This window comes from Acanthopagrus latus, chromosome 10, assembly GCF_904848185.1.
Source record: "Acanthopagrus latus isolate v.2019 chromosome 10, fAcaLat1.1, whole genome shotgun sequence".
Taxonomy (NCBI): Eukaryota; Metazoa; Chordata; class Actinopteri; order Spariformes; family Sparidae; genus Acanthopagrus; species Acanthopagrus latus.
In genome coordinates this window covers 7,541,657-7,565,897 of record NC_051048.1, presented here as the reverse complement: position 1 = coordinate 7,565,897, position 24,241 = coordinate 7,541,657, and the positions used below count along the sequence as shown (strand labels likewise).

General features: G+C 41.9%; 1 protein-coding gene across 11 annotated transcripts in view; it reads left to right on the top strand.

Moving 5' to 3' along the window:
- Positions 1-24,241, top strand: part of LOC119026649 (HAUS augmin-like complex subunit 3) — a 77,270-nt gene that overhangs the window by 40,499 nt on the left and 12,530 nt on the right. For 6 of the 11 annotated variants that reach the window (XM_037111096.1, XM_037111086.1, XM_037111090.1 and 3 more), the window contains 10 exons: positions 2,799-2,910; positions 5,494-5,576; positions 10,850-10,981; positions 15,760-15,870; positions 16,223-16,301; positions 16,795-16,862; positions 17,086-17,147; positions 17,565-17,592; positions 19,205-19,273; positions 19,657-19,774. In XM_037111096.1, the coding sequence (XP_036966991.1) occupies positions 2,799-2,910; positions 5,494-5,576; positions 10,850-10,981; positions 15,760-15,870; positions 16,223-16,301; positions 16,795-16,862; positions 17,086-17,147; positions 17,565-17,592; positions 19,205-19,273; positions 19,657-19,751 (839 nt within the window). In that variant the 3' untranslated portion in view covers positions 19,752-19,774. Of the gene's footprint in view, positions 1-2,798; positions 2,911-5,493; positions 5,577-10,849; positions 10,982-15,759; positions 15,871-16,222; positions 16,302-16,794; positions 16,863-17,085; positions 17,148-17,564; positions 18,810-19,204; positions 19,274-19,656; positions 19,775-24,241 lie in introns of those variants that run through there. The other 5 variants (XM_037111092.1, XM_037111095.1, XM_037111093.1 and 2 more) reach the window with 5 other exon arrangements.

The window sequence follows — 24,241 nt, the reverse complement described above, 5'->3', positions numbered from 1 at the left end:
GTCATTTTTCCCAGCAATCAGTCAGGTTTAATTTGATTTTGGAGCGGCCGAGCAGAGGAGGAGGTGTGTCTGGGTGAAAAGGCAGTAATGGAACGGAATGGAGGCAGTTGCTTTTGTTGGCGTCGATAGAATTGGGGGTCTGCTATGATTGTGTGAGCATGTGAGCAGCTACGTCTTGAGAGATATTTCAGTTTAGATCTGCCAAGCTGACAGGAGAGCTGCGGACGTGTCAGTACAGGGCATTGTCTCTCCACGTGTCCAACTATATTTCTGTTGACAGGGTTGTCTTCTTGTGTGTGTCTGTAAACAGGTGTATTGTGGTGTGTAGTTAGCTTTCTGTCTGGCTGTTTTATGAGGTGATGGTCTGTCCGTTGGTGTGGTTGATTTATTGCCTGTGTCCTAAATACAGATGTTAATGATTAATGATTAATTGATTAATCTGTTAAGAATTTGACAGAGATCAGCAAAAATAATCAAAAAGTATCATTAATTGTCTTTAATTGTTTTATTTTTTTGTTTGAAAACACAAGAAGAAATTCTATACCAATTGATGTTATGTGTATTTTTAGCCATGTTGTAGAATCAATGTAGGATTTTGTTGGGCCAGTTGTAATTATTTTACGTTATTATGTTTATCAGTTAAGTAACTTGGTGTTTACTTCATCTGTCCTTTTGTCAGGTACTGAAATTTGCTATTAAATGACAATACAAATTTCGATAGTACCGACAGAATTGCAGTTTCAACTTTTTAACAGAAGATGCATCTGTTTTGGCTTCAAAAGTGACAAAAAGAATAAACTTGATCCCTTTGACTCAACATGAAGACCTCAAACAGACAGATGAATAGTTGAGACAGCTGAGATAGCGACACCGTTCATCCTATTACAAGACACTGTATCATCAAAACTATTTTGAAGCTGTTATTAAAAAGTAAAAAAAAGTTACAGAATGTTGCTTGAAATGAGCAAAAAGAGTTTTGTCACCTCTTAGTGAACTATTCCTCGAGGCTTAGCAGCTGGGGGATACATTTATATTCACACAGTCATCAGGTCACTGCAAATATTCACATCAAGGTTTAATAGCAGCATTTTTATGGCTCTGAGTTCCGTGACTTTTCCTTAATAACCCAGCTTTACATGGATTTATGTGATAGCAGCTTTAGCTTACTGTGGGACGGATGTAACAGATTAAATCCAAATCCTGCTAATTTCAGCATCATTATGGAAAAAAGGCCCCACGTCACATTGATGATCAAAGAATTTATGTAGAGAGGAAGAAAGAGAAAAAGAGAAAAAATTTAGTCATGTGATTATAAGACATCACAAACGATTATGATGTTAGATAATCAGACCAAAACTTGCAAGGTATACTCTCCAATTAATTTTCCATTAAATCCAGGTAAAGCGGGAAGGAGTTAGGCTGCGAGCTGCTTTGTGTATTTGTGTTTCTTTGTGTGTACTAGTAGCTGCTGTGTGAGGGTCTTTGACTGCTCTTCCATCCATCTTGGATCGAGTTTGATCGCACAAAACTATCGAAAGCATCAATAGAATGCTTTTTGGTGACAGAATGACGAAAGGGTATATTCCTTCTACACCCACCATTTCCGCTGTCATCAGTAATACAGAGAGAAACAGCTGGGACACCAATTTCTCCACAGACACTGACCTTTCTGTCTGTACTTGAAGCACTCACTCTTTTGCTCTTGCTGTCGCTATTTGCCGTTGCTCTCTACACCTTTCATGTATGACTGAGTGGAACTGCTGTATTTCACGCCCACTCTGTGTGGGTTAGTCAAAGTTATACTGGGAAATGCTCGAAGCCACTAAATTAAGTGAAGATGGCAGGTTGAGGAACAGCGAGTGCGCTGCGATTTTAGTTACCCTCCATGCACAAAATGTCTCAGAATTCTAGTGTTTTATGTTGTCCTTGAGCTTGTTGAACCTAAATCATCCATTTCTTTTCATTTGGACATTTCTTCTACACCACAAATATACTGTAAACGTGCAACATATTGTAAATATGTATTTGCTAAAGTTAAATGCTCAGACTTATTAATAAAATGTAACTAAGTTACATGTATTTGATTATATATCATTGGAAATTCCAGATATCTTGGGCAGCATTTTATACATTTTTCTTGTAAAATCACCATGAAATATTGCAGCTAGCAGCTGGCTAGCTTAGCTCAACAAAAATACTGGGAAATTCAGCTAGCCTTATACTTACAAATTAAAACAACTTAATGCATGACAGCTAAAACACTGTCTCTCTGGAGTTTATATGAATATTCATTTTAATTCCACTTTCATTTGTCATTTGATTTTGATTATGACTTTTTATTGTGTCTTCTTCATATCTTGTGAAGACATCTGTGCTGATATGTTTCCTTGTTCAGTTTTTGGGGAAAAAACTAATATATATTCAAGTAACTGACAATCTCTGCCTCCCAGCATATGTACTGTACTTGTTCTGTTGATTTATTCTTTTATTGTCCAAGCCACAAATTATCAACTATTTCCTGGGCAAAGTAGCTTCTGGGCCGAGCCAGGTTACCTGCTTCCCCATCTGGGCTAAGCTAGGCTAATGTTGCTCATGCTCATGTTTACCAGACAGACATAAGAGGGTTATAAATCTTTTCATCTAACTACACCCAGCAAGAAGGCCAGTTTCCCAAAATGTCAATGTTGCTATTAGATGATGATTTTACATGCAAATCTAGAATATTGTATCATTTAGAAGGCTTGTGTGTGTGTGTGTGTGTGTGTGTGTGCGTGTGCGTTTGTGTGCGTACGTGCCAGACTTCTGCCAGGTGGAGCTGCGTCTGTTGGCTCACCTCTCCTCTGACCCTGAGCTGCTCCGCATTTTCACCCACCCGCAGGTGGATGTCTTTACCATGTTGGCCTCTCAGTGGTGGGTCTCACACATGCACACACACACACACACACACACACACACACACACACACACACACACACACACACACACACGCTTCTTCTCCCCTGATCTCCCTGCCAAGGTGAGTGTTGATGCTCTACAGGGTTTCTCCTACCCTTTCTGTCTCTCTCTCTCTCTCTCTCTCTCTCTCTCTCTCTCTCTCTCTCTGTCTGTCTCTCTCCCTCCCTCTCTCCCCTCACATCAGACTGCTGGCTCCTTCACTTCAAACGCTAATAACCTTGTTGCCATGACTACCATGCCAACTGCCTCATCCGCTCTCTCCCTTTTTCATGGGCAGGACACCCCTGGGCTGGTCACCCTTGTGATTACATTGTAGTGCTTTTGAAGTATATTTTGCAAGTGTGTGTGTGTGTTTTTTTTTCCAAGGTCCCTTGCTGCAAGTGTGTGTCGGTGTTTACACGTGGGTCCCCCTTGTCTTTTTTTGATGCTGTGTGTGTAAGTGTGTGTGTGTCAATGCTGTACCTTTGCTCCTGTCATCCATCTCAGTCAAGTGTGAGGCAGAGGGCAGCCGGTTAAACAGATTACCTGGTCACAGGGACCACATTAACAGCTCTAATGAGGCTTTACATAGTCTCTCTTTCATTATATCTGTTTCACCTTTAAACAAATTAATTGGTGTCACTGCAGCTCTGCGGGGATTACTCTGCCCTGACTCTCGCTTTTTTGTTTCTCTCTCTTTTACAGTCTTTTATTTTCACTGGTTCAAGTGGCTTCAGTCTTTTTCTCGCCCTCTCCATCCTTCCTCTCACAATTCTCTCTCACTTCTTTGTCCCATCTCCCCCTCCTCTTTCATCGCTCTATTTGACATTTTAATTTCACTGTTTCTTTTCTTCCATTTTTCTTTCCCCCCCACTGCTTTCACTCTTTCACTCCATTGCTCTCCCGCCAGTTATGTCACTAATCTGACTGGAAACCCTCTAAATATAGATATCTTAGAGGCTAAAACGTGTAAAAAAGGCTTTTAACCCATGGCCTGCAACAAAATGAATTCCTTTTTACTTTGAATACAGATGAGATTTTTGTTTACAAGACACAAAACTGTCTTTGTAAGAGCAACCTGCAGCATTTTCTTTTTAAGCTTGCTTGTGCTTCAACTTGTTGCAAATAGGTGTCAGTTGCAAACACAAACATGCAACAGCAACAACCCGAATCTTTGAGAAGCCTGAGACAAATGAAAAGCTTGTTGAAGTTTAAAAATGTGACATATACCTGATTAAGATAAACAGCAGGCAAGATTAATGCCTGTCCAGCAGGGGGCAGTGAAAATCCAGTAAGGCAATCCCCTCAGCTCACCTCCACTCACCCACTGGAGTTACCCATCATTTATCTCTATTGGTTGTCAACAGAGAAGTGTGTGTGTGTGTGTGTGTGTGTGTGTGTGTGTGTGTGTCAGAGAGAACGATCATTTTAAGGGTCATTAATTCCAGCTTAAGAGTCCTTATCCTGAGGCCACAGGCATCAAGTTTTCTGACATCCGGAGACACTGGAGTCTTGAAGTTCACCAGACACAACATAATTTCTCTATGGGTGTCTTTTTGTGCGTGTGTGTGTGTGGTCTCCCTCAACACTGATCTTCAGTGGCAGCTCCCCGTCAGCCCCTCCAGAAATGCCACTTTGCAGACGTGTCATCCCACCCTGTCTGATCCCCAGTACTACGGCTGTCTACAAGTCACATTACATAACTGTCTCTGTCTGTTCATCCCTGCCTCTGTCTGTCTCTCCCCCTGCCTCTGTACCCCTCATACCCTTTTAACCTCCATAACTCACATTTTTATTTTTATTTTTGTTCTTGGACTGATTCTTCTGCCGTCCCTTTTCGTCTTTGTCATTTTTCCATCTTGTGCTTTCACCTTCCCTGTGTCCAACAAAGTGCATTTACATTTAATCTAAACATCTAGAGTTAACAGACCTACATCAGGATGGCTGGATGCATTGTGGGTAATCTTGGCGCCAAGTTTTTAAAAGTAAGAAATTGTGGAATAAAAACGCGATATCTATCTCTTTGTCGTCTGGATTTCAATCCTTTGATTTCAAACTGTGTTTTATGAGTCCAACAGTATTTTGACCTTTTCAAAACATGGCACCTACATTACCCACAGTGCAACTTGGCCCCTGAGTGGCATCTGATTACAGTGGTAAATATCTGATTACATGCAGCTTCCTCTGGAGCCACAAAATACCTTATGCTACTTTTTTCACATATGCAGTAGTACTGCTGGAGAACTGTAAACACACTTCAATGTATAAAATTCTTGAACTTAACCTTTAATTGTTGCATTTTATTCAATTTCATTCATCATTTTTTGATTTCTTATAAAGGTTTGTTGTCACAATGAGCCAAGCTCTGCATGTACGACCACATTTTGATGTTTTAACTAAACTTCTTTAAAACTACCTCTGAATTTGATGCTGTCTCTTCACCAAATGCCATCTGTTAATTCTTTGCACCATTTTGTTTACTTCTAAAAGTTAAAGTAATAAATGTACTGTATCTATAGTTTCATGTACACTGTCTCCTACAATGTGTTTGTCACTCAGGAAAGGGGTGAGCGAGGCCGAAGTGACTTCTGAGGATCGGGAACATTCCAAACGCATCGTCTACTCTGTTGTGTACGGGGCAGGTTAGTACACACACACATACACACACACACACACAGGCATAGAGCGGTGGGTGGTATTAATTGATTGACAATAATGAATATACATTTATTCACGAGTCGACTGGACCATTGAGCTGTATTGTTTCAAAATGACAAAAACAATGAGCTTATATGTCATTCAGACCTGTAAGTGGTTCATTGTGTGAGGAGAGTAAATGTGTTAGCCGAGAAGATCAATCAGAGATAAAACACTGACAGAAAGAGGAGGAGGAGGAGGAGGAAGATGTGATGTCAGGGTTTTATGCGGGATTTCCAGGGGGGTTCTTTTTGTGTGTCTTCCATGCTGTGGATCACAGTCCTGATTCCACAAGGCGGACACAGGGACAAGAGATAGAGGGTGGTGGGGCACAGGAAGATAAAAATAGAGAGAGGAAGATAAATGTAATAATACACCCTTGTGGCCCGTAAAGAGGCTTGTCTGTGTCACTTGTGACCCATTTATGGTCCCACACACATGACCAGAGTGATACAGGCCTGTGTGCGTGAGACTGGACATGCATTAGGTATCTGGCATGTTTTACGTGTGCAACTGTGCTGTCATCTGTATGATGAAGGCAGGTTTTACAGGCATCCTGCACTCTTCATCAGGTTTTATTGCCTGTGGCCTACTTAAATGCTTATGTGGAGTTGCAGTTTTTATTCCATATGCTCACACAGCACAGCATACAAGCTCCCATTACAGTCAGGGGTGAAATAGCCACAGGGCCGACATGTCAATGACTTCCAATAAATTACTAATCTTCTAAAGCCTGTAGTCTTGTATAATAACTGTTTTGACAACTTTAGAGCCTGTTATCAAAACTGCTATTATGCCAGACTACAGCAAATGTTCAAAACACAATCAATCATACATAATTAATTACACAGAGCTGACTGCAGGGCTTCTGCTGTACACGAAGGGCTCATTGTTTTGAATTTATTCAGAAAGTTAATCAGATTTGTCTCTATCACCATGATGATTAGCAGGTTTTTCAGTAGGAAAGGGTTACATGAATGCATGGGGACAAACAGTAAATTCTAACTTAACTGATCTTCTTTCTTTAAGGAACTTTTTTTTCCCCCGTGATGAAAATCATATAAGCAAAGATTTTACTTTTACTTTGAGGCTGGTGCACTGCTGCGACCCCACGTATTAATATAATTTATTGCACCAAAACGTTCTGCTAGTTCACATAACTTTTATATCTGCACATATCTGTCTTGAAAGTCTTAAAAAGCACTGAATCTCTTTAGAAATAATATAGATAAAAACCACCCTTGCAGGTCAGTGTAGTGAGTAGTAATGACTTTCTCACTCAGAGAGAGTTCACCTACTCCAAAAGCAAATGAACAGCAGTCTGTCATGTGCTGTGCTTGTGGTATTCACCTAAATACAGAGCACAGATGATCAGTTCCTACCTCTCAATAGTATGCTGCCACCAGAGATTGGTTTGGTTTGAAACGCGACATAGTGAATAAAGTTGTAGTTTAGTAAAATAATCACTTCATGGTAAATGGTCCATGGTAATCACCATGGTAAAATGACTTATAGTGATAAATAAAAACTGATCCTGCATGTTATGTCTTGTATTCACCACTTCCTATGACCCGGACAAGATAGATTATCGAAAACAGGACATTTAATGTTCTCCGTGAAGGGAACATCCTGACAACACTAGAAAGATATGTTTGATCTAATCAAGCAATCAGCGGTGACCCTAAAGCGCATGGTTTGCATCAGAATCTGCATGGAGGGGAACTGGGCCAGTTGGTTGGAGCATGTAAATAGATCATTCAAGTGGTCAACAAAATCTGACGCTCTCCAGCTAATGATGGAGAACTCTGTGGTATTGGCACAGCTCAGCAGGAGAAAACAAGCATAAGCAGAGAAACACAAACGCTGATGAATGAGCTGGTTCCAAGAAAACTCACTGAAGCTCAGCAGTAATAGCCCATGAGGCAAACGTGCAAAGGCTATTCATTTGAGACATGTATGAGGGGGGCATGGTAGGCGTACAGGGACAAATCACAAAGCAAAAAAGGTCAGTGCTAAAAATGCAGAGAAAATATGGAGCGCGTGAGGACGTGTTAAACCGAGATGCTCGGAACGGTGAGGGAGATGTAGGAAATGTAGGATAGAGGCAGAAAAGACCGGGGGAGGTGGTGGAGGGGAGAGTAATGTAGGGGAAAGGGGAAGAGGAAGGAGCGGGTGGGGCCTGAGCCAGAGAGGAGGAACGGTAGGAGCTCCTGATCGCCGTAGACAGACGGCTCTTCATGGAAGGATGCGTTGCCATGGATACCAAATACCAAAAGGAAGCGCTCTCTCCACAAGACAATAATCAGGCCAGGGAGGAGGGGCAGAGCGGTGCTATAGACTTATGCACACACAGACACATACATACAAATGGGTCAACATAAATGAAGGCAAAGTGATGATGCTGAAGGGGGCAAAAGTAGGGGGAGGAAGGTGAGACACAGATGAAAAAGAAAAGTTCATTAGCATTTTTAGATCATTAAATCTGTCTAAACAGGTTAGAATTTTCACAATTTCAGTGAGCTTTCACAAAAAAAAAGGAAAGTAATGAGGGCAGAACTGACAGGAGGGTTACCGCAGTAAAAGAGTAAAAGGCTACAGAAAAGATTGACGGGGGTACGAGCAGCCAGTAACAGAGGTCAACGGTCACTCGCTCAGCTGACCTCATTCAGCAGGAATGCGGGCCTCATCCAGAGTCAGAGCTCTGTAGCATGGACACAGCGTCTTCACGGTGACTTTGCTCTCATTCACCATCCCTGTTATCAACAGTATGCATATCAAACTCCCTGTCTTCTGGCCCAACGCACACAAAAAACACATAAGCAGCCACAGTACCGAAGGGACAGAAGGACAAACTAGGCAGAAAGACTTAAAATGTATTTAACTCTAACTTTGACTTTCAAAAATAAAGCCCATGTTGACGACATTCAGTTTTTTTCATTATAATTGTTGGAATGGAAATGTATTTATTTAGGAGGTCATTTCTGGCAGTAAAACCACTTGAATGCAAACTGTAGGGTGCACTGTAAAATCTGTTGTCCTAATTGAAGATCAACTTTTTACTACTTTCACCACAACTTTTAAGAATTGTCATTGTTTCTGACTGATATATGGTTGATATTACAACAAATTAATAGTTTTTTTTATGAAGTGTTTTCACTGCAGACTAAAATTGGACAGAGTAATTTATCTTGATAACAAGAAGGACATTGATTACCTCAAAATACCTCAAGAATACGTAAACTAATAGTTTTAAAAGTTAAAACGTTTTAGCTTGTACAACTTAGATTTAACAGTCTACTTCACTTGGTAGTTTTGAGGTAATTATTTGAGTCAACTGTTAGAATTTGCAGTGTACTCTTATGATACTTTATGGTCACAATGCTACCTATCAAAGATCCCTCTCAAGCAGTGTTTTAAGACATTAAAAAAACACTAACAATTTGTGATATTTGTGATATTGTTTTTGAATGTTGATTCTAAAATTATTATTGCATTACTCCTGCTCCTCCACCTTGCTGGGAGATACATGCAAATGATTCTTATTTTCAAAATTCACCATCACTCTTCTGTCAGTTGTATACTGGACTTTGATTGGCTCCAGACTTGTCATGATGTCACAAAATCCTGCCCATACATAGATAGCTTAAACTGAGATTTAAAGTGAGCCGAGGAGAACAGGTGAATCAAAAACTGTCCACTGAAACTAACAAACATCCAACTGAAGTAACAATAAGACAAAGACATTTTGGATCGGAGGACACAGAAGTCTGTGTGTGTTTCTGTTGTACGGTGGTGGTGATTTTTAATCTCTGTAGAAACTACTGTCTGTCCCCCCTGCGATCTCTCCTGCAGGCTGTTTGGCATGATATTACTCACACACATTCCTCATAACTCAAAACCACACACACACACATACACACACAGAGTAACTGTGGCACCCATTAGCGCACCCTCTACGCTCCTGTATCGATCTCTTCCTAACCTTATAGTCCACTCCTTTACTCCCGCTACAGGCTGTACACCTTTAATACTTCCTGGGAACACACACACACACACACACACACACACACACACACACACTGAGCCTCTGTTCTGAGCTTTATCATCACTTTTCACACAAACCCACACACACACACACACACACACACACACACATACACATACAGCCCTTGCAGTCTTGCCCTGATCCTTGCCCACTCTCCTTTTATCTTGTCCTCTTCTATATTTCACCCTTCACTTGGCTCTGCTTTTCCTCTCTTCAGTTCTTTTACCCTCTGGTCCAGTCTGCCCTCTGCTCACTCTAGCCCTTTCAACTTTCTTCCCTTCCCCTGGCCTCCTCCATCGCCTTTCACACTCTTCAATCAGTTGCTGCTCCATTTAGATTCACCAGTTGCTCATTTATCAGCTTAAATGAAATGCAGATGATCACAGAATATTGATATTAAAGGAATATTTTGGCATTTTGCAGATATGTTTAGTCCCTCCTTCCTGAGATGATAATTCTCTCATATCTGTACAGTTAATACAAAACTCTAGCAAAGCTTTGCAAAAAGACTGGACAAGAGGAAACAGCTAGCTGGCTGTGTCCAAAACGTATTAAAATCCACCTCGCAGCATCTCTAATCCATAAGCATTTTACCTGACATAGGGCATTTTTCAACATTTTTTTTGTTATTTCTCATCATGTAATGCATGGATCTTGATATAAAAAATTGTCATTTTTGTGGCTGTTGTCTATGAGTGAGTATAAAATGAGGCCTATGTCTTGGCGGAGCTACAGTTTCTAGTTTGTAATATAGTATTAAGTTGCAACCATTAGTTTCTGTCCAGATGGAGGGACCTAGATTAACAAGTAAATATATTTTATAGCATTAATCCTGACAACAATTTAGCAAAAGCAATATTTGAATTTGATTCAACTATTTAAATATTTGAAAGGGGATTTCTTCTGTAAAAACAAGTCTGGGACATAATATGAAACTTCAAACAACTATCAGCATGTTGTTTAAACACCGTAAGCAATAAAATACTGAGCAAGAAAGTGAAAATAAGTATTTCCCAAAATGTCAAATTATTTCTTTAGCATAATGCAGATATGATCAACCTTTCAGACAGCTCTAGTCTAGTATATTGGTATGCCACAAAGCCGTGTAGCTTCCCTCCTTAAAGTAAGCTTGCACTGTTTAATTAATCGAACTAATATACTGTTCCCTGCAAGGTCGCGAGCGTCTGTCAGGGATCCTCGGGGTGAGCACTGAGCAGGCTAGCAGATTTCAAGACAGCTTCCTCCAGACCTACAGAGAAGTCCAGGCCTTCATCCAGAGGACCATCCAGCAGTGCCACAAACAAGGTCAAATTCTCACTGCAGCTCCCCTATGAAACATTACCTCAAGGTCATCCTTAGTGTTAAGGTCTCTAAAGGAATAGATCCTGGAGAAAATGTGTCATGTACTGTATGAATTTTTTTTTCCCCAGAATTCAATGGCAAAATGTTTATTTATAGGATTACAGGTTAGGGTCAGAGTCACAGTTTAACTACAGGAGATTAAGGATAGGTCAGCAGAACGTCCCTACAAATGTAACCCGTGTGTGTGTGCGTGTGAATGTCTAGTTTTTTGACGCGCTTTGTAGTTTGAATTTCTTGGGCGTACACACACACCCACGCTCTCTGTGGATTTGTGTGTGTGTTTGGCCGAGAAAAAAAAGAAGAAGATGTGCTTGCATTGGCAGGAATGAGACAAACTGCCGTGGGTCAATACTTGAGGGGGACGAGGTGGATGGATGGAGGGTGGGTGAGGGGCTGATGGTTCAGACGGGACACTCTATTTATATTCGGACTGAACTGCCTACACAGCACACCTGAGACTTGAGCACGCTCACACAAAATAGTGTAAAGTCTGCACTTTAACCCTCATTGCACACGGTACATGAGCCCAGTGTCGACAGGGAGGGATGAGGTCAGCTCCTCCAACCTTCAACTATAAGGTCTGTGTTTGGGTGAAGACCAGCGTCTAATTAAAAGCACAATGTTACAAGGAAAACAAATTACACGCAAATCAAATTAGTAACAATCTGTGGGAAAGAGTCCTAAGAAACTTTAGTGACTCTCTGCATGAACAACTAGGTCCTGAGTCATTTTATCTTGTATAACAAGTGCTGAAAAACAACCTTGTTATGTAGTATTCATCGAGAATCAGGTCAGGGCGGTAGATGTTTTTCACGTCAGCCAGGATGGCGAACACCTTTATCGCAGCCCCTGACTCGCCGACAAGCAAAACAGGTGCTCCATCACCCACAGCGACCTATCACTGGCAACATACACACACACACACACACACACACACACACACACACTCGTTCATCACTCCCCCCTCCTCCTACGGTGTAAGCTTCCTAATCGAAGCAGCGTAATGGACTCGTTCCTCCAAAAAAAAAAAAAAACGCCACGCACAGATCACAGTGGAAGCCTCCTCGTTCTCTGGGGCAAAGTGATGTTTTTTGCGCCAAACAGTCGGCTTTAATTCAGCTCATCACCATGGTGATCCTCCCATCGGAGAGTGTACCGGGATTTATCTACCCTGCTCGTCCCACACTCTCTCGTTGGTCTCACTCTTTTCGCTTTGTTTCTTATCTGTCTCTCCCTCGTTTACATATTCCTGTCTGTCTCTCTCTCTCCCTTTTTTAGCCAGCCTCGTCCGATCTACGTCACTGTTTCCACATCTCTCTTCTTTATGTCTCTGCCTGTCTCATTCCACAGCCGAAATTTAGCTGATCGATAAAATAGTCCCTGCTGTCTGTGAAGAGGCATACTATCACAGTAGATCCACTGGCTGTTTTAGGAGCTGCGCTGTGACTCAGGGTGCAGAGATTAATACATGCCCAGGCTCCTTGTCCACTGCACTGAGTTTATATTTGATCGGTACCTGATACAGCGATATTTTGTCCAGGACTTCTGGATGCTGGCAGGCAGTGCAGGCTCAGCTTCTGTCATATTTGTTGGAAGTGTACTGGAGAGGGCAAAGTGAAGGTGAGGTCAGTATCATGTTGTGGGAGTAACAGCAGAGATAGGGCAAGGGACAAAAAAGAGGATTAAACAGTAATATTTTATGTCATTTCATGCACATTTCTCTCAAGCTCTTGGGATGAATGTCCTACCTACACTTGTAAAGACTGCCTAAGATAAGAAAAAAAAAAGAGACAACGATGATTATTTATTTATTTATTCATTTTTTTTAGACGGGGGAATCACAGAGATGAAAACCAGCCATGTCTTCTGAAGGCCACAGCAGACACAGGGAAGCCTTGATCTGCATAGATATGTAAACAGCCTTATGTGCTAAGTCTCACACATAAACACATCCTGGCTCTGGTGCTCATGCGGATAGCTCAACTGCAGACTTCAGAAGACAGCAGAGCTGGCAGAGGATTGTCATTAATAAAAAAGGGATTTTGCAGTTTAGCTGTTTCTTCAGCCTGGTATGCTCTGTCATGAATATTGGCACATGACAGCAACACTCTTCTATGTGGGCAGCTGTAATTCAAACACTGCATACGCACAGATGATGAGAAATTACAACGGTGCTGAGATATTCTACAAATGTGCAGATCTAAACACTTTTCAGAGCACTAGGCAATATGGTTTAGAATCAGTAAGACAATACCAATAAAAATGTTTGCTTATGTTCGATGTAATGTAATCTGTTCTACTGTTACACATAACATCAGAGCAGGCTCAATGGCTTTAAAGCCCCTTACTGTTAAATCTTAAGTGATTTTCTATCAATAAGGCAGCATTAATCAGTATTATATTAAGTAACAATGTGCAAACACTTTGACAGTGTGAATGGGGTCACTTGAGAGAATCATCACTTGAAACTTCAGCTCCCCTCGGCTTTATGGCATGTTTACTGAGTGTATTTAGATGCACCAAAATGGAAGTTTGTATGTACATGTCATGTATTTATAATTATCGCATGGCAAATGACAAAATGAACTGAGCACTGATCGCAACCGAGCGTGTCTTCTCATGCTTTTACTATCGTTACTATCACTCAGGGGGGCACCCTATTTTGTCCCTGACGCTACATTGTGAATAACAAATTTGTGTTGAAATCAGCAGGTGGAGAGTTTGTAAGCTCTTAGCTGGTTAGTAGCTGGTTGGCAGCAGAATGTTTGTTTGAGGGGGCTAACAGCTAACAGAGCTAATAGGGCTAACACAGCCAGCAGCTAAAACCAGCAGGAGTGAGAGTTTCTGTTCAGAATAACATGACAGTTTGAATGTTGAACTGCCGTTTGATATAACTTGATACCAATACTGCAAGTGCTTAAGTGCTTCAGCTTAGTACAGTTTAGAGGTAAATGCCATTTATTTTAACAAACAACTATAACATCATCTCATAGCAAAAGAGCTGATTAAGAAGGTGCAGTATGTTTAGAAGGCTTTAAACAACTCTTTTAGTTTTATAATCTGCTTGTAGTTAATTTGGTCAACAGCAACATCATATATTATATTATATTACTGTATATTATAGGTACTGTTTCAACTGTTACCTGTTCCCTTTTTTTTTTTTATTTAGCTCTCCTTCCCAGAAAATGTACTGCCGCTTACTGAATTTGAAAAGCACTGGCCTTTACAGCACTGTGTCACTGACCAGCCCATTAGGTGTGAAAAACACACACATTCCAGTGTGATTCACGGTCATACCTGTCCATACTTACTCACAAAGTAGCACGTACATTCCTGTCATCGGGCCCCAGGACAAAGGTCACATTCCTGGTGAAAAGGTCACACGCATGTGTCATGGGTCAATTCAGAGTGAGTAGAGTTTTTTTTGTGTGCGTGTGTTACTGTCCGTTGTGAACTAATGCGTAATTCGTGTGCATTTATGCTTGTATGCATGATTGTGTGAGTGTGTATGTGTGTGTGTGCATGCGTGTGTGTTTGTGTTCTGGGAAGAGGGTCATTCAGGTTTCATGCCCTGGTTGGCTTTCCTCGTAGTAAGGGATACTAGAGGGATTTAGCCGTAAGCCTGCTCCATTGTCCAGCTGGTGGAATGTACTGGTCCACTGTGTGTGAGAGTGTGTGTGTGTTGCATACTTGCATCTGATAATGTGTGTTTGTGTATAATGTGCGTATCATGTCACTGCACATTCCTGGTTTGCCCTCCAGTGTGTGTTTGTGTGACTGTACTGGGAATGTCACTGTGTTTCTCTTTGCTTTTGTATGTCAATCATGTGGATACCAGGGTTTGAGTGTGTGTGCATGTTGCACGCCTGTGTGTGAGTAGGTGGGTGTATGTTTGTGTAACCCTGCTGTTACTATAATCACCCATAATGCTGTATCAACAAATGACTTTTCATGAAACTGTTCTCTTCAAACAGCTCTCTGTAGCTTTAGAAGCTGAGTCTGTAGTTATGGATGAGTCACTTGACTGAAAGGAGTAAAGGCCACATCTTTATTAAGTCATGAGACAGTTGCTCTTTGACATACGATTTTACACCTATGTCTGTTTGTGTGTGTTTGTGAGTCTTTGGAATGCTACTGCATGTGCAAACGCTTTAATAAACTCTTTTTTGGCTCCAAAGGAAGCTACGTTACGTTGGAGAAGTTTCCCAAATGATGCCACTTGAGGCAGCATTGATGGCTGGTCTGTGGCGATAGAAGTGAAGCTACCAGACCTCTGTAACCTGCTACTGCTCTCTGATTTAGGCTAGTTACTTGAGGCTACATTAGCCACAACTAGCATAACCTAGCATAGCCATTAATATGGCACCCATTCAAACCAATGAGAATTGTTTGCATATGAAAAATATGTCTTTTGGCTCCTGGCCTTATGGAATGCACAGTTCAGAGTTCCCGCAGCATCCTATCTGGCCTATGAAATAAGGAAAACTCGTGAAAGTGATTTGGATTTGAAGAAAGATCACAAGAATTTGTTGGCGATAACTGTTGGAATTTACAGTATGGCCAGTGCTTCAGAGTAAACTGCAGTAAATTGCAGTACATCTTGAGGAAGTAGCAAAGCTGCTGTATTTATATGAAGGACCAGCCCCCAAGAACTTCAGTGTGCTCAGAAAGACATTACCATTAGAATTAAAATATCTGTGTGTGTTTTTGATGTTGTTTAGGTTATGTGCTTTCCATCATGGGTCGCCGACGGACACTCCCTAACATCAGCGCCCCCGATTGGGGCATCCGCATGCAGGCAGAGAGGCAGGCGGTCAACTTCGTGGTCCAAGGTAGGATGATTGACAGTATCAACCGGTCTGTGTGATTAGAGCTGTATTGTTTTACTCCTGATGACGGGGATTTGCTGTTTAGTTTGTTAACCACCTCTCTTGACATGTGTTGTCAGATATTGGGAAAAATACAGTTGTGTTAGTACATAACAGAGGAGAACTACTACTGAAGCAGAGATTGAGCTTGTCCTCAGTTGAACTCTGTTCTTAGATATGACTGTTTGCACACTGTCCATCTGCAAATAATCAAGTAACGACCAGAAAAAAAGCATTCTCTAGTTTGTGAGTTCTTCATTAAACAAATTGCCACCACGATAGTAGTGCGATTTTACTTAGGTGTATTTGTTTGCAGGTTCTGCCGCTGATCTCTGTAAGATGGCCATGATCAGAATCTTCAACCTGGTTTCCTCCTCCAGCTCACTGTCTGCCAGGTACAACCACTTAACAGCCGCATGAAGATGCTCATATTGCAAGCAAATGCTACCTAACACAGCATCCATCCCTCCCTCCTGTAATGCAGCTAATGCAATCAATGTACACACAGGCTATTTATGCTGTAGTCCTTTCTGAGGCTACACAGGCAATCACGACCAAGTGCTAGATTAATGAAGAGAGTCTATCATGCCAGAGCACATAAAGAACATCCAGTATTTTACCAGCCAACTAAATCTGTAGATTTGAAGAGTTTTTCTCAAATGATTGCTGCTGTTAAGCGCCAAACATTCTGCTGGAGTAAACACACTTGAAGACGAGAGCCAAAATATACCAGAATTATTTGTTGCTGGGAGAGCCGGATGAAAATTAATGGGTGGCCACCATAGTTGTGCGTTAATGATGGTTGAGCTAAATGCCATGTTGTTAGTAGCAGTTGTAGTAACAGTCTTGCAGCGTTTGGTGTATTTCTGAATGTGTTTGTAACTGTAGGCTCATCGCACAGCTCCACGATGAGCTGCTGTACGAGGTGGAGGACTCCCAGGTGGAACAGTTTGCAGGTGAATTTACGACACCCAATCAAGTAGTTGTATCGTGGCAAAATGGCAAGTATCAAGGCCTGGTGCCTACATTACCCACAATACATCTCACCCATTGACTGTTCAATTGGAGATTCTGGTGTGTCGTGCAAGTGGTGGCTTATGTAGCCTTGTCTACAAAGCAACTTTAAATCATGGCTTTGGTTAAAGGTACGATCATTCATACCTGTGTCTACATGTGCAGCTCTGGTGAAGAGCACGATGGAGTCCCTTCAGCACATAGACCACCTCGGAGTTCATCTTAAGGTGAGTAAATGGATGCTGAAGTTAACATTGTTCAGGGTATTATGGTGTTAGTTATCATGTTCAGAGAGTCTTTCCACCTTCACTTGTCGATGAAAGATTGTTTTGTTGCGATTGGACCCAGGATAGCACACGTGCACTGTAAAGGTGCTTGTGGACTTCCTGAAAGCACCATCAACAAGCCACATAGAAATTGTGATTCATTTGCTTTAGCAATACCTGCTACTGGTTAACATTGTACCGCCAAATTAAGAGCATTTGTGATTTGAAATTACTGTCAGTATCCTGGCTGCTCTTCTGTCAGGCATCAGTTAGGTGAGTGAATATCAATCTGGGTCATCGTGAACGACACCGACATGTGTGCTGACACACTGACACCTTTTCCTTTTTCTTATGTGTTTGTTCGTGTGTGTTTCTCAGGTCCCCCTGAAGGTGGCGGTCTCCAGTGGCAAGTCATGGGGCTCCATGTCTGAGCTCAGCATCCCTCCAACGTCTCCCTCTCCCTCTCTTTAAACCCCCCTCCCTCTCTCTTTATGCTCTCTCTTTCACCGCCTCCCTTCTGTATCGAATATGGTTTCTTTTCACTGCTCCAGACATTTTCTCTGCTTGCTCTCACTCCCTCTTGGTGTGCTCTCATCAGAGTTTCTTGTTCCATTTCTCCCTCTCAGTCTGTCTCACCCTCTCCCTTCACTCGTCCTGCATCCACATTGCTATGGAAACAGGCAGCTGCAGCTCCCTCCAGCTCCCACTTCTTCTCTGTCTCTCTCTCTCTCTCTCTCTCTCTCTCTCTCTCTCTCTCTCTCTCTCTTGCTCCATCCTGCAAAAAAAGGTTACTTGTCCTCCTCCTCTCCTCCTCAGTTTTCACACTCTCTTGTTAAGACCAATCCTGTTTTCTCTGCCTTGTTGCCAAGGTGAAGCTACATGTTTTATTTATTGCTTCATAAGACTGGCTTTCTAGTATGTTTTAAAAGAAAGACGTAGCTGTTGAGCTACTCTATACCTAAAATATATTGTGTTCTATAGAAAACGTGTTTGTACGTATTGTTTGTGTGCTTTGTTCATGCTGAATAAAGCTTGAATTAGTTCTGCATGCTGATAAACATCAGTGACAGGTTCCCACTGGATAAACCCGGTGACCTCTTTCACACATTTTCTTTTCCTCGTGCAGGTTGTTCTCTGTGTTCTTCAAGCTAACTTACATTCAGAGCTTTTTTTTAGCTTATTAACATCATTCTAGAATAATTAAAGCAGCACAATAACCTTGAATTTTAAACATTACAAATGAGTGCAAGTCAAAGCTCCCTGACTGTATTAAGATGAATGATTCGAGAGAGAAATTTCAAGGGAAAAGGGCAGTGAAGTGTTGAGAGAAGTCAGTTGTATTTAGCAGATTTCTTTTATTTTCATGCCACTAGGCTGTAGATATTTTCAGGGACGCTTCCTCTGATAAACGTCACCTTTTTTGTTGGTTGCTTTCAGCTGATTCAAAGCAGATGATCTAATTTTGCTCAGCCGTGCACATCCAGCGCCTCGCTCTCCCCCGGCTCATCTTTTATCTGCTCACTCGGATCTAGCCCGTTCTCCCCTTTGTCTTGTCGTGCCTCTGTCACAAAGACACACGCGCACACACACACACACACACACACACACACACACACACACACACACATTCCTCAAATGCTCCTGCGCACACTTGAGAAAAACACATGCTCTTTTTATCCACAGAGCCACCATGAATCACCAGCTTCCAGGCACACTGACCGAGTTTCCTTTTCTCTGGCAGCCATGGCGAGACTCTTTTTGCTCCTTTTATACTGTCCTCCAATTAAGACCCTTTAAGCCTACAGAATGGGTCTAGGCAGAACCATCGCCTTGTGACATTTTTAACAAAGCCTAACCCCCATTACCCATCTGAAATGTCACCTCGCGCTGGCTGCTAATTGTCGGAGCTGTCACTTTTTAAGTCGGCACAAAGGTGGCATGTGGGATACCCGGTGTATCCGCCAACCATTCTGTCTTGTCATGTATTTACATTCCTCCGGTTTCCTTTTCTTTTTCAGTGGAAAGCGGACCTTCACTCTGCACACCGAGCCCACCGACAGGAATGTGCTGGAAGCTTTTCTCACTGGGTCAGTATGAGCAGTTCGGAGCCAGAGCAATGGACAGTGTTATGGAAATCTGCCCCTCTATTCTCTCATTGTTCTGAAGGTTTAAGGGTGCACAGCCTCCCCCCCACCTCCCCTCTTTGAGAGGGGAGCGTGAGACTGGTATGTGCAATTTCTAGAGGGTACTCTGCACTTTTGGAGCAGGGGTGTTCCAAGTAGGTATGGAGGTAAAACGAATACTAAAAGCTGTCTCTCTGGGCTCCATTGTGTCAAACAGCTTAATGTCACACAATATGTTAACTTCAGCTGCCATAATGGTCTCGCAGCAAGAGAATTATAACAATGCCTGTTTTCTTCTGCTTTACTAAATCTTAAAGAATATGAATGCATTTATGTTCATTTGACAGAGTGCTGCCTTCACTTTAATGACCCGTGCCATTCACAGGAGGCATGGCCTGAGGGTCCCTCTGCTCTCACGGGCGACAGCATGAGCTTCCCCTAGCTGCCATGGCAACTGTGAGATGCGTAAGTAGACCCCTCACAGCTTCCACTTCAATCCATGTCTCAAATTACACTCAGTTTGTATCAGTTACGTTTCTTTTTTTTTGCTTTCTTTCAAAGATAAAAAAAAAATCTGCTTCCTGTTGCAACATATAAAAGCTTAATGCATCATCATTTTTAATTGATACAGTATATGTACATCCATGTTTCAATCATAATGCAGGAAATGCCATCTTTACATCTATACAGTGTTCCAGTTGTTATCCGTATAAAAGAAAGGGTTAATAATCACAATAATAATGATAGGAATCCTGGTGTGGTAATACAGCAGTCTTCTAAAGGAATGGCAGAAAGGGAACTGAAAGCTAACAGACCCCAATAAAAACCAGGTGGTCACTGCAGTCTCACTGAGGTCGGTCAGACCGGTTGTACCAACAGCGTCTAGTCTATGTTGCAGCCTCGCTCTGACTTAAGCCCCGTCTCGTTAGGAATCGCTAAATCTGCTAAATCACCACACCATGCGTGACCTTATTACTGTACATGAGAATCTTTTCCCATGCTGTACCTGCGCTTCTCTCGCAGCTGCCCCCAAGAATATTTACTCACTGCTCTGCTTCTCATCCTTAATGGCCTCTTTTGCCAAATTCCTCACTGTCGTCAAAGCCCCCCTCCTTCCCCTGCAATACGCCTGGTCTCCAAAGTTCCCTCAGTAACAATTCAACCCCCCCGCCCCCTCGAAGTCCATCAATCTCATTCATCAATGTATCTATCAATCCCAGCTTCAATTCCTCTATCATGGCCGACTGGTTGACCTGTCTGCCTCCCCACAGTGTGGCTGCATATCAGTCCCCTGCTGTGCTTTGTGCGGGTCGGTTTCCTGGCAACAGACAACAGCCATGACAGGGCTCCAGGGCAGAGAAAGCCTCTTGCTTCGCAGCAGCCTAGCTCAGGCCAGAGTGGCTGATATTCTCAGCCACAGCTGGTGTGTGCTGTAAGCTAACAGGACTGTTTGAGGCTCTCTCTGACGACTTGAGAGTTCAAGCAGACAGGCGGGACAAGGAGGGCTGTGTCTGAACCCATCAGTGTGGGGCTGTGACACCAAGGCTAAGATGGCGTGCACTTAAGCTCCTGAAAGTGGCGGCTGTTATATGGGATTGTCATGAGGTAATACAGATGAAGACACCTGCACTACTGTAGAATCTCTTCATTAGTGCTGTAAATATCTTTAAAATATATTCTTATATATTTTAAATCCACAGTTTCTGTTACAAAAGGAGTAAAAATGACCCCCAGATGCTATTTACAGTAAAATATACTTTACAACTTTACAATTACTGACTTGCAGATTCAAAAAAAGACTTTGAATCTCACTTGTAAGAAAAGTCAACCCAGTTGAGGAGTTGCGATTCTGGCAGCTGCAGCGTGTTTTGTTTGTTTTAATTGTTTCTTGTCAGTCGTGCTAACGGAGCGGTGGTAGAGAGGTTGAAGTGCACATCTCGCTGATGCGAGTTAACCGGAAGTCTTTGCGGTTCGATAAAAGCTTAGTTAAGAGACTTAACAGCAGATAGCCCTTTCAGAGTGTGGCTACGCCGTCTTTTTTTCCTGTCTGCTTGAACTGCTCATTCTTTAGCATCCATTATCCCCCTCTTGTCATTTTCCCCCATTTCCTTTTGACGTCTGTACAAGTATGCGGAGGTACACCCGTGTACTTCAACTTTGAGTTAAAAAAAAAAAAAAAACACACATCTTTGACACCTCTTTGTAAAGAAAAATACAAAAAACTGAAACATTTTACAATCAAACACCCCTTCAGGCTTCAATATAATCACTGCCAGTAATTGGTACAGTTTAAGGGATATAACATTGATGCAGCATTTCATGTATTTCATAAAATCAATGTTGATAGTATGTCATTATTTTGCTTTTTTTTCTTTCCCATTTGTTTGTTTATTGCTTGATTAGATGGCACATGGGCGGGATTTTTTGCCAAATGATACCAAATACAGGATTGCGTTAAACAAAACATAGCCACATAAGGAATAAAAATGCAGCAGTTACTGTCACCTTTGGCAAATTTTCACCTCCAAAAGTAGCTGTGGGTCGTAGTACCAATTATACATCATGATATCATGTCTTGTATATATACTTATGATACATACAGGAGAAAGAGAAACTTTATCCATATTCTTCATAGGAAATGTAAAAAATCAAAACTATCTGTACTGTAATAGCAAAACAAGACACAGTTGTGCTACAAGTGCTTATGTGTTCTTGGCACCTGTGGCCTCAGTCCAAAGTGAGTCCTTCTGTATTCGCCACAGTGGAGCAAAATCCTCACCAGAGGTAGAGAGAGAGAGAGGGAGTCCATGCTGTGGAGTCTGTCGCGCCAGACCTCCTCCCGCCGCCCCACCACACACACACACCTCCCCATTTAACTGCCAATTTGGCACATTCCTCCCTCACCCCTCGCCCTCCTCGTTAGGTGGAACATTCCAGGCGACAGCCATCTTCTGAGACAAAAATGAAACTCCATCGGGATTGGATAAAACCAGCAAAGATGACAGGTTGCAGTAAATAATACATTAACAATAAGGTAGAGATACGGTTATTTACAATTACACGAAATGTCTAACATCTAATGTAGTGGTTTAGTCACTTAATGAAAGAACCAATAGCTGCTTTTCACCCCACCACCCCCACCCCCACCCCCACTTTCCTTCTTATTCATAAAGTAAAAAAGCAACCAGAAAGTTTTAAAACAAAAAAAAAAATCTTTCTAAGACTAAATTGTTGGCAGTTTACATTCATGCCTGTGAGTGTTTGTCTCCAACGTTGCTGAGCATGGACACACACCGTCAGAGTAACACAACTCACCCACAGGCTCTGTACATTTGTGCAGTTTTGACCTCTACCCTTCTGCACCAGTAGTTAAACTGATCATCAGACAAATATGGATTTTCTTAACTGTCTGGTTGTTTTAATGGCCATTTTACAGTTTCAAAAACTGTTGGAGCTGAAGGTTAGGCTTCAGTAGCCTCAGTTTGGGCCTGTGTTTCTGCCGTCATAGAGAAAGCATCAGATGATCATTTTTGGGTTCTAAAGCACTCTAAACTATTAGAGCCATCTCTGTCAAGAGAGGCCCGTATGCAGCATACCTTCTCAAACCTCAACCAATAGGACAGCACACTTGCACTCAAACAAATCACAGAAAACCAAATAAAAAAAGTGTGAAATTGTTTTTTGGATTGTACATCAGCAGAACATTTCAGAGGAATGGTTTGTAACTAAATTTACACTCTGGTAGAAGTTGCATACAGTTTAATTACTACATTCTAACATCAAGTATGCACTACCAGATTTAAATGGGAGGTGAGACTTCACAGGGCATAGCATTCACATGAAGTAGAAAACAGACATTGCTCAGACTAGAAATAAATGCATTATAGTCAGTGCACTTCATCTTTACAATTCAAAATCACCCTTTAACTACCTGAAGCCATGCAGTCCACAAGATATTTGAACTCCAGCGTTTGATTCCTGTGCATAAGGTCTTGGCAAAGGCGTTTTGGATGATATAACCTTTTGTTTAGAATACGTACCAGCGTGGATAATAACTTCTCCTGAAAATACATAAAGGAGTGTTTTTTTTCTTAAATTTCATCAGGCAAAAAACTGAGATTGGCAGCAGCAGAAATGGCTCAGAATTGACAGACTTCACATTCTTCCACAAGATCCAGACCACAGGTTATTTTTACAGTCCACCTCAGCAAAGCCCACCTCTCGCTCTCGACCCTTGAACCTCAACCAAGTCTTATAAAGAACGGGTTGAGTCGCACGGTCAGGACCTGAACATACTGGCTATTTGACACTGCTGTGGGGTTTTTGTGAGGAAACCTAGAGCCTCAGCACCACTGACACTCCATTTCACAATTGTGTTTTTTCGGAACATTTTCGTGCCGCGTTCACACTGCTCTGTGGCTGTTGTATACTTTTCACAGATTTTCTGCTCAAGTATCTTACAAAGGTCAGTGTTAGCTGTTGCTCCAGAAACATGACAAATCACAGCCTCGGTCCTCTTTTGACTCTCCTGCAACAACCAAGTTCAAAGCAGATGCATCAAAAGTGGTGTAAGGCACCCTCTACATGTGTGCCCGATGAAAACATCTGTTGCGTTTATTATGCTTTCAGTGTGTTTGTGCCTTTCTTTTCATAGAGAAATCTTATGTGTGCATCCTTTAATATTTTCATTTTAAGTCAAATGCAAAATAAACTAGCATGGACTGTATATTTTTAGGCATTTAGCTGACACAGGTGGAGGTTCAGAGTGGGGTTTGTGGACACTTTTCACAGGAATCGGCTATTGCTTGTGTCTAAATATTTGACCTTCACTGCAAGCCTGTGTTTCCTCTATCTGCATAAGCTAAACCTGGCAAAGGCCTTGGTGGATGAAATATATTTCACCTGGTGCTCACAAGATTTTGCACAATGTAG